This window comes from Branchiostoma belcheri, unplaced genomic scaffold (assembly GCF_001625305.1).
Source record: "Branchiostoma belcheri isolate BF01 breed outbred unplaced genomic scaffold, Haploidv18h27 scaffold28, whole genome shotgun sequence".
NCBI classification, from domain to species: Eukaryota; Metazoa; Chordata; class Leptocardii; order Amphioxiformes; family Branchiostomatidae; genus Branchiostoma; species Branchiostoma belcheri.
The window spans coordinates 1297016-1308199 of record NW_017803887.1 but is presented as its reverse complement, the minus strand read 5'-3'; the positions used below and the strand labels follow the sequence as shown (position 1 = coordinate 1308199).

Genomic DNA, 11184 nt, shown 5'->3' with positions numbered 1-11184 from the left:
GTGGGGGGGGGGGATGACGGATGGACGCTCATGTTCCCTGTTCTGTTCGCTTGTTAGTGTTGATGAAGCACCCGTGGAATCAGGATTTTCAAGTCGTATACCATCGGTCATAGCTGTCGACATCCGGCCTGAGCGCTAAACGGACTTCAAACAACCAAGTCTGGTATCTAAAACTATTCCAGCAGCCGGGTCGCTTTCGACTTTCTAAGTTTCGTCCTATTTGCGAGGACGAAAGAGACAGGAAAAAGTATACCATAAATTTCTAAGCCTTACCAAGGGGCACAACGCATAAAGCGGCCGGTAGCACAGTCTGGATTTTCAGTTCTTTTCCGGCTTTTCAGTTCATTATTTCAATGTTATACAGAAGTAAATTCAATCAATCCTATCCCATACTGATAACTATAAGGCAAAAATGTCGCTGGCAGAAAAAAGGTTGCTTGTTTTGTATCTTAGGCTGGTTTTGGTTATTTGTGAGCGGTACCCAAAGAGGCACCACTCTGCTTGTTTGGGCTGCTTGAATTTTGCTTCACGTATGAAATGATGATGAAAATGTGCTAAGAAATGTCAGTAAATGTTAATATCAGACAGTTATCGTCATCCAAAATATTTTTTTTTACTTTGCCGTCATGACATTGCATTGGATGCCTTTATATATAATAGTGTGACCCAGTTCTTGCTTCATTACGTTGGTTGAGCCTTAAACTATATAATATAGCAAACTGGGGCAGATCCTAGGACGCCAGCGCTCACGTATCGTAAACGTCGGTCGTGATTTACTAATCTCCAGGCAGACCTTTCCGATAGCCCGTTGGATGGATACTGTTTGGTACATTACTCTCCAAGCAGATGTTTGGGTTGGGGGGTATCTTTAGCGTGTTTTTAGGCTTTTTTTTTATCGGGGTTTCTCTTTTGCACTGATTTTTTTCCTACCAAACCCAAGAAAAATCAGTGCAAAAGAGAAACCCCGATAAAAAAAACCTAAAAACACGCTAAAAATACCCCCAAAACCCAAACCTCTGCTTGGAGAGTATGGTATATTGTATACTCTCTCGGCTACCAATACCTCTGCATCAATATCAGTAATTTGCTATTTCACTGGATTCAACCGTAATTGTTTTATGTGTGTTTTTGTGGCATATAGAACGTCTTTGTCAGAATGAATAGTGCACCGTTTTTACTCTTCGTTCCCTCCAAAATAGATGCATAACTAAAGGTACGGACCAAGTGCCACAAAGAGCAGTGCATAAAACACTGAGCCTGAGGTGGATCTAAATACATATGTTTGAAGATATATTTTCCGATCTGTAGAAATATTACTCTGTCATGAAAAGCCACCATCAACAAACCTTTCAAAGGGGTTGTGCATAGTAGAATTCGGCAAAAATAAGAGATAACTGGCCAGGAGAGTGAGCCTGCAGTCAGGGCAACATTTCCCCTGTTATTATATAAAATGGTAGCCAAACTGCTCACTGAGGGCCTGCATGGGGTTTACGAATTACGCAAAATTTTCGCCGCCGATTACGAATTACGTTAACGTCTCAGAGCTGATTACGACTTTATGCTTATCGGCTTGTCCTATTACGAATTACGTTGATTTTTGCGGAGGCTGCTTACGAATTACGAAGTCTAGTATAAAAAAGGCCTGATTACGCCTTACAAAAAAGGGCATGCAGGCCCTCTTCAATATTTTCAGTCCCAGTTGGTGAAGACTAGAGTCATCTGATGATCGCTACCGTTTTGTCCAGCAGAGATGTCTACCTGATGTCACTTCATACGTTTATCGTATCCAGACGAGGGGATCATTTATTCATTCAGCCTGCTTGGCTGTTACCAATACTGTACAATTTCTCTTTTTTGCGAGGACTCAATTTTGCTAAAGAATGGGAATGAGGCTTTTGCTGTGCTTTCAGTTAGCGTTTGAAATGATTATGTTGTACAGCAGTAAAGCAATAAAAATATACTTGCGGTGTCATGAATTGACGGTGGATGGAAAATAAAGCCGCCGCGAAGATTTTAAGACTTACAGTATTTAGATTACGCGCGAAAGTAGGTCAGTAGAGTGTGTGGGAGTGGGGAGGGGGGCGACAGATGTCATTGCCGCCACCTCGGGTCCCCAAGGTCATATCTACTCATTCTAGCCGTACCAGGCCTTGAGTTTTCCCGACAGTCAATTTCGGATAAATCAAGAGTCGGGAGAAAAGACGTGGCGCATTTGATGTTTCCGACGTTCGGCGGGATTTATGTATTTGGGCCACCAGGATGGGGAAATTCTGAGCACGCCTGACGCTTAGGCCACACCGACTTAATTTTATGGGTGACATCCTCTGAAGACCCCAAACTAGTGCGCGCGGGCGAATTAAAAAAAAAAACTCTGGTGAATTTGTGGCAGTACATAGCGACGTATACAACAAGCCGGCACATGCTGGCGTTTTTGTGTAATTTATGAATCGGCACTGTACGTACATTTGTATGTTCTTGAGTCGTGGAGCTTCGGTAACCTGGATGCCATCCTTTGGAGTTACAGCGTATACTACCCAGGTCTACAGCCTGGCCAGAGCCTCGGAGGACGTAGTCTTTTTTTTTTGACAGGCGAAAATCAATGCGCGCGAGAATGTCATCCATAAAATTAAGTCGGTGTGGCCTTAATAGTACTAGCCTGACGGCATCAACAGTCTAGATCTATGCGGGCGGTTTCCGCTATCTGCTTGCAAATAAAACAGGGCTGATACTGATACAACCTCCACCAATATTAATAACGCTGGCTGGCAAACATAGCGAAATTTTAGCCTAAGGAAAGTACAAATCATTCCCTTGGGCTTTGTGCAGGAGAGTAAGATTTTTTTTACCTGGAGAGTTTGTAGCCTGGTTACCAAACCTATTATAGCTCCCGACTCCTACATCCTCTCCTCTATTTGCGGAGAGGATGTAGGACTCGGGAGCTATAATAGGTTTGGTAACCAGGCTAGGGAATTTGCCCATCTCTAGAATTTCATTTGGGAAATATTACCCCAAATAGTGGGGGCTTACTCTCCAGGCAAATTATTCACCGAATTTTTGCCGAATTGTACCATCCGTATCCCCTAAGCAAGGCCTGGTGGAGGCTTCTATTTCTGTGGAATTCTGCAGTCCATAACTCCTTAGGAAAGCCTGGTGGAGGCTACTATTTCTGTCGAATTCTGCAATCCGTAACTCTTTAGGAAAGCCTGGTGGAGGCTACTATTTCTGTCGAATTCTGCAATCCGTAACTCTTTAGGAAAGCCTGGTGGAGGCTACTACTTCTGTCGAATTCTGCAATCCGTAACTCTTTAGGAAAGCCTGGTGGAGGCTACTATTTCTGACGAATTCTACTACTCAAAACCCCTTAGAAAGGCATAGTGGAGGCTACGACACTGCTACACCGATCCGATAGCCCTTTATAATATGAATCACACAACACAGGGAAATCCGTCGGTTGCATTCGTGTAGTTCTGGTTGTGGTGCATTTGCCTTCGTAGTGTAATACCAGAGTTAAAAGATAGGGGTCGTCACTGAGTGGTTCACATCTCCAACGATCTTCGGGACTTGTAAACTACAGTACTAAGTTTCAAGAGACACTCAAGTCTTTTGCGGTAAGTTCACTTTATTCATTACGCTCTATATACTTAGTAGTACACAAAACATTTCCCCCGTAGTATGTGAAACAACATCGTCAAAGGCTCCGCGATGGAATAAACAAAACTATTAAACTAAAAGTTTCTCTCTGTACCATGAAATACTCTTGTAAGTACGACTTCAAAATTAAAAGAAATATTTGCTAACCTAAATCTAACTGAAAAATACAAGAATTGCGTTACTCGTGTTCTTTAACAGTTGTTCTTTAGAAATAGCATTTATTACAAACAACATGTGTGAAAAAGAAAATACAATGAAATGAGAGACTATGTACACAGTTATACTACATTCTACAACATACGTGTTACTAATTTTGTTGGGTTTGACTTCTTCTTTTGAGGCAGTGGGAGACGAATTTACCCACTTCTTCTATGTATATACAGGCTATGTTTTCATCTGTCAAAAACAGTCAATAACTACTAAAACGGTGTAGTTTTCGCCTCTATCGTAAGGGGCGCTCGTGTACCACTGTATAACATGGTGTCTATCTGAACAACCGTTCTATAAAAATCGCATATATACAGGCTATGTTTTTAACTGTCGAAGAGTCACATATAATACAGTAATTCTATAATGGTGTAGTTTCAGACTCGGCCGCGAGGGGCGCTCGTGCGCTGCCCCTGGAACAAGGTGTGCAGACGATATTACTCCTTATTATGTACACGACAAACCAGAGACAATGTGCTATGGGTGCCGCTACAAACGCAGCACCAAGACTGTACGCTACAGCCAGTCCCCAGCTATTATCATAATCTATAAAGACATACACCCAGGTTTCCCCATTCACACCCGTACCACCCATAGCCCAGTACACAACAAGCATTACGAAATACAGAGCTACCCAAACCATGGGGTAGATGCCGTGTAGAATTCTAACAGGCACTCCGGAGAAAATGAGTTCTATAAATAAGAAAGCGACGTTTAAGATGTATTTGTTGACGTCGATGACGAAGTCGATGGTTTGTTGGTTGGTTTCCCGGACCAAGGTCCAGTGTACCTGTAACGATGATGAATATTGTAATTAGGGTAATATGTAAATGACCATGTGGAAAGACTTGTTATAGAGAGCTATGCATATATTTGCCCGTTAGGTAGGCACTGATTGGTTGGTGAGAGCAATCAATCAGGTTAGGGACTATAATTTGTTAGCATAGTTGAAGAGACAATCGCTGTGTTAGTCAGTTGGTGACCGAGGACTCAGGTACGTGTACATGTGTTGTTGTAGCTCTGTAGATTAGTATTGTATAGCTGTTAGTACCTCATATGTGTAATCCTAGACCATTGGTAACTCTCCGTGTAACTAAGTGCTAAACTCCTTCCCGGTAACCATTAGACCACATCTACCTGTATTAGAGTTAACATACGGATCAATAAACCCGGCTCAGCAGAAGTAATCGAACTGTTTGGATCTCTCTCTATAGTAAGATACATAAGATACAGACGATAAGATACCAAACTACCACTAGATTTCAAATATTACGTACCACGGTCACCAACACGCTGGTAGCTGCCGTGGTGTTGTACAGGAGCCAGGCCAGCTTTAGGTACCACGGCAGGGTGCGCCGAAGTAAGGAGGTATAGGAGGAACCTGTGGTGAATGAATAAAAGAATGAATGAAGAAACGAATGAATGAATGAATGAATGGGTGGATGGATGAATTCGATATAATTCGTATAGCAAGGCAATCGTGGCTTAAATCCGGCCATATTGCTTCCGAACTTCAGCCAACCAGGGCAACCATTGTTGTTTGGTTGGTGGTTGGGGAAAGGTTCTGAATGTGTGAAAGGGGTTTTAGTGGTTTCGATTCTTGGGAAAGGTACTCCATACGTTTTTCTCACCTACCTGGTAAGTTATAGAAGACAGTGACGGTCGCCATGAGGACGAAGTAGCCAGCGATGAGCACAAACGTGAGGTTGGGCAGGTACAGCAGGACCTTCAATCAATCAATCAATCAATCAATCAATCAATCAATCGATCAATCGATCAATCGATCAATCGATCAATCGATCAATCGATCAATGCATCAATCAATACATCAATCAAAAATTGTTTATTAATAAAAGATATTGCAGCCAGACAGGCTGAATTGCGCCTTCTGTACATACATACATATTGTGTAGGACACAATATTTAAAACATAGTTTTAAAATAATACATAGTTTTAAAATAATACATAGTTTTAAAATAATACATAGTTTTAAAATAATACATAGTTTTAAAATAATACATAGTTTTAAAATAATACATAGTTTTAAAATAATACATAGTTTTAAAATAATACACAGTTTTAAAATAATACATAGTTTTAAAATGATACATAGTTTAAAAATAATACATTTTAAAATCATACATTAGTGTCAATTGCTCCTAATATCAGATAGCGTTCAGGATCCGTAACATCGATGGTGCAGGACTGACCTTGTACCGGTGGTCCAGACTCAGACCGTGGTACACGCCGTCAAAACACGTCACTCCGGCCAGGTACACCGCCACAAGCACCCGGTACGTCACAAACACAGCAGGGTGCCAGCTCCACTGGGAAGAGAGAAAAACTTGCTTGCACGACAATTGTAAAAAGAAGAATATATGGCAGCGACTATTGAACAAAGTACAAAAAGAAAATGGTATAAAATGAAAAATGATCCTTAGCGTTTTCTCTAGTAAAACAGTCTTTTATGTATTTATCTATTGACTGAAGTTTGGGAGCAGCCTGACCAGATTTAGGTCACGCTTACCTTTCCATACGAATCGAATTTGAGTTCCATTTTAGTCAAATTTCACTACCAATCAAGCCCCGATATACCCCCTAACACCAGCCATCAATGGCCGGATCGAACGTCAATGTTTTAAATATTTTGAAACGTTTAATTCGGCTGGCTCACTACCACCACCCGACCTACTGCTATCCATGGTTGTGAGGAGTTCTCACTAGTGTTCGGGAGGCCATATTCAGCTATGTGTGACAGGTTAACGAAGTTCGTGCATAAAAACAATTCTCACGACTTGTGTGTTTTGTTGTTTTGTAAAGAAGTACCAAGGTCGTGAGGAGGTTGTTAGTTCCCAACAGGTAATGATTTTAAGAAGTAAAAACGCTTATTATTTTACAATATATATACGTCTGTTAGAGGGACAGGAAGTGATCGGTAGACACATGTCATGTTTGTCAATACGTCTACCTTGTTTGCACAATCAATGAAATAAATTAAACAAGACATTACTCTAGATATTTTACGGAGGAATGAGTTCTTTAAACTTTTGTTTTTATTAAGATAGGCACAATGTGTGTTAAACTGTTGCTCATATATATTCACGTGTGCGTGTTCTTAATATATCAATTGTTGACTTTCCTTGCTTTGAACTCTTTAGACTGTTTGACAACATTAAGCTCACAAATCAATACAGAACTGCCACTAGTGAGCAAACAAAACGCCTCCCAACAAGAAACATTGATGTTTGAAAAAAAAAGAAGAAGAGAAACGGTGATTTTGGGAAGTTTCTTCACATCGGTCGTACGGCTTCTTCTCTTGTCGTACGATTCTAGCAAGACTATGATAGAACCGAATGCGGAGAAGGATCTACGACAACTACTGTGACCTTTTCCGGCCACAGGGGACAGCTGAATTACGTACGACGCATCTACGACTGTTCCAAAGAATTTGCCGTCGTAACTCTGTCGTAGGACAACAACCGTAACCCAAGATAACAGTAGAAGCCGTGCCTACCTGTGACTTGACGAAGACGTAAGGATTGTGGAAGTCCAGTCGTAAGTTGTCGAGTCTGAGCTCAGAACGGCAGGCCCGCACATCGCAGCCGCACCCCGCCATACTCACCTTTGGACAGGGACGCAGGGACTGGTCACGTGAAGTGCCGTCAACCTGTCCATACATGCTTTTTTTAACCTTTAGCACTAGCCTCCACCAGGCCTTTCTACGGGAATACGGATCGTAGAATTCGGCAAAAAAGAGAATCAAATTGGTCAAGAGAGTCCGGCCGCGGGGAGGTAGTTTCGTTCCCTCCGAACTGCGCGGCATAGTCCAACCCCAAGGCGGCCAAACTCCCCTGGTTATAGCCAGCGTAGTTAGTCTGGTAGAGACTACTTTAGCACACTGAAGGAGCCGTTTGGTTACCGATTCCCTATTGGTTGTGGCTTTACGACAAGGCGCGTTTCTATCCGGCAAACGGTCGTTGCTAGCCTCCTTCGAAGACTTCTGAGGTGGCGTTAACTTTTTTTTCGGGGAGCAACGCGAGTTATACCGCGGAGGGACGGTTTTGCCGCCGAGGGACTTTGCTGGGAAGAGACGGTTTCGCCGTCTAAGCTTGAGAAGGCCTCAGAAGTCTGCAAAGGAGGCTAGGTCGTTTCAATCTGAAATGGTCAATGCCTTATCATTGAATGGTGGGTGCCATATCCGAGCACATCGTAACTTTTTTGAGGGGAAAAAACATTTCAAACGTGTAAAATGCTACAATTCTACCTAAAGTACTACAAGCTATAACGTTGCTAATGCAGGCAAGTTTCACAATGTAATACATGTATTCCCACAAACATATGGTTTAGCATTGTTTTTGGAATCATTTATATATAGGATTTGTAATATATTGAAATGTTGATGTGTACCTTTTGGAATTGTTCTGGCCCGAATATCGGACCGAAATAAAAGGAGTGATTCTCAGAAACAGATCACTTAGTGACGTCCAGAAATTTGAGACACTGAGAATAAATGCGCTGGCCTTCATTGGTCATTCTTTTTTCTCATTTATTTTGGTATTCCATATGTCAGAAAAACAAATACTTTTATTGCAATGCCAAACAAAGTCTGAGAACTCACAAAAGACATTAAAAAGAGAACAAACGATATCATATTGGATAAAGACTTTATTAATAAAGTTTCAGTTCTTTAAGGCATTTTATTGCCTTATACACTTGTATGTACAGTTACATACAGAGAAAATTGTTTTGCATTTCAGCCAGACATGATTCTATAACCTTTGCTTGAACCTCTTTTTTCTGAAGTGCTTCTTTCAACTGCCACAAGTAGATAGTACAACAATTCCTTCACCTAAATTGGTTAATGAAATTGTGCACATTCAGAAATTCTATTCTATGAAAAAATGTGGTTGAGCTACGCCATTTTACAGGGCATAATAAGGCAGTTTGCAATATTGCCTGTTGCTTTCCATAATATTTCTTGTTCACGTTTGTGTTCCACTATGATAATCTCAAGTTGTAATTTAAGCTTTGCTTCAATAAGACACAATTTCTAGCTACATTGGCAAAAAAAGAAGATAATTTCACAACTTAGCTGTACAAGAAACATTGAGTGGCACCCATGAAATTGCATAGAATCAGTATTTAGAAACTTGCAGATATTTCAAAGTGTTTGTGATATAGTTCAGGTAGTTTGCTTTAACTAAACTAATCTAAACTAAACTAAATTAACTAAACTAAATGTGCCTTTAACTACTAACACCTTTGATTCAATTTTCAATATCATATTGGTGAGATGTACATAAAGTATTACACTAACTTCCAACAAAAAGTAATAGCTACTCTTATCAGAACTCAAAATACATTTTTGCAAGTCTGCAAACCTGTACTCTTATGTTCAGGTAACATTTATGATAGGAGAGTTAGAAACAGACACCACAGCATTAGGAAGTCATTTTCCCACCTGTTTACTGAAAAAACATACTAGTACATTGTCCTAGACAAAAAAACAGGCTTTTATAAAAGACGTCACTGAGATTACAATTTCTTCAAAGGGATTCTAAAAAAGGGACTTTTGAGAGAGACTACAGATTTTTGTCTCAACATTTCTTTCAGATCTGTATGAAAGTTTAAGCAGTTACTATCACTAGACCATCTACTTTTTTTTGTAAATGGAATAGCTAAGATATAAGCAGCAGTTTTAATTCATAATTTCAAAAAATCTAATCTCATAATATCAAAAAAGCTCCAAGGGCTGATTGCATTCTCACAATAAAGGCACCACTTTTTAAAACTGTAAGCACGTTCTATTGTCATTACAGTTTTTTTAATGTTAAAGGCACTAGTATGTTTAAAGCTGCCATTCTATCTGTAGTTACTTAGGCAAGAATGTATCTGGAAAAAAACTGAAGGCACTACAACTGATAGCCTTTTCTCGTATGCATGAGATCAATATAGTATTATCTTCTAATATACATGTACTTTAAATACTAATATAATAGTTTTCTATCTATGAACCCTGTCCCTGTGGCAAGGATATACCCTTAGCATTGTAAAGGTGAAGATTCAAAGAAATTTGCTGAAGTAACATTGTTCATGGTTGTTACTGGTAAGAAGTCTGATTGAGTGGGGTCAATGTCCTTGAGGTCACTTTCAACAAGCCATGATTGTATTTTGAAAAACTTAAACTGTTCTCCAACTCAAAATTTGACTCACCAGAAATTTTCGACTATTTCGAGCTATCTGACCCAAATGCTGTGGACATGTGATTTCGTCCCACGTTAATATAGTAGAATGTTTGAAGGTTTATGCTTCAGAAAACAGGAGGAAGGAATAGACTTTCTCTTAACTGCCCCACTTTGACTAGAAAATACACAAAAATAGCAAAATTTTACCCACAAAACTGGTAACTTTGAACAATAGAACGTCCCTTGAAGTTCATCCTTATTTGCTCTAAACGTGGCATCAAAAACAAACATAACCTCCACCAAAAAATTCCTTCTCGAAATACGAAGTATTGTAACAATTGTCATTTCAAATTTTAACAGACACTGCAGCTTTTAAATTCCACACATTTTCACTTTTATACTCAAATATCTGCAACTTTATACATTATAATGGACTGAAATAGAGCTATCAAAGTATAGTTCTTCTTTCCAACAGCTCAACTACACGAAGTGAAGTTTTGTTTTTTTTCAAAATAGTGGCCTCGGAATTTGAAAAAAAATGTATTTAAATCAACGGAGGTTAAAATTCTAGATTTTTGACCTCCTAGATTTAAGTATTCTCTTACTTCCATACCACATTTTTTTTACAAGTATACAGACCATCTTGTCTAGAAGTAAGTATGTTAAAAGAAAGCCAAACAAATCAACTATCAATTTCAGAAGTTTGTTTTACAACTTCTAGCATTTCTATCTTTAGCAGTCTTTTAGAGTAATATTTTCTAGTATTAGATTGAATGATAATTTCTGCTGTATTGTATTTCCAATGACAACAATTACCGGTACTGCAAACCGTTTTATAAACTCTTGGTTAGGCAGCGTGCAGAATACCTGGTTGCCTAGTTGCCCCGGGCAACCAAATCTTACTTGGGGCAACCTATTTTTGAACCTAGGTAGCCCTGTGTGCTACCTGAATTTTAAGAATGCCCCCCCCCCAAATCATGCCCACTTGGCTTGCACCACTGTATCCGGCAAATGCTTTTTAATTTTAGGTATTAATGGCTATTACTACATGTATCAGTTAACTAAAGGCTGTTAGAAATATTGTCAAAGCTTATGTATGTAACATTACTTAATTTGAGGAAGGTAGTAACTTATAGGTGG

The 11184-nt window shown here is 39.7% G+C and overlaps 1 protein-coding gene across 1 annotated transcript; it reads right to left on the bottom strand.

Annotated features, from left to right (window-relative positions):
* Positions 1-4058: 4058 nt before the first annotated feature.
* LOC109472679 (protein rolling stone-like) lies at positions 4059-7486 on the bottom strand. The gene is made up of 5 exons (XM_019772524.1): positions 7374-7486; positions 6070-6186; positions 5494-5584; positions 5136-5239; positions 4059-4648 (listed from the first exon to the last, which is right to left on the bottom strand). Exons 1-5 carry the CDS (start codon positions 7473-7475, stop codon positions 4220-4222), a joined length of 843 nt encoding a protein of 280 aa, XP_019628083.1. The 5' UTR covers positions 7476-7486; the 3' UTR covers positions 4059-4219.
* Positions 7487-11184: the final 3698 nt, after the last annotated feature.

Excerpts from the sequence above, each read along its gene's own strand:
- LOC109472679 (XM_019772524.1), bottom strand. The coding sequence starts at position 7,475 with ATGGCGGGGTGCGGCTGCGATGTGCGGGCCTGCCGTTCTGAGCTCAGA. Across the intron at positions 6,187-7,373 it reads ACGTCTTCGTCAAGTCACAG|TGGAGCTGGCACCCTGCTGT; the intron begins GTAGGCACGGCT and ends CTCTCTTCCCAG. Across the intron at positions 4,649-5,135 it reads CCAGCGTGTTGGTGACCGTG|GTACACTGGACCTTGGTCCG; the intron begins GTACGTAATATT and ends TCATCGTTACAG.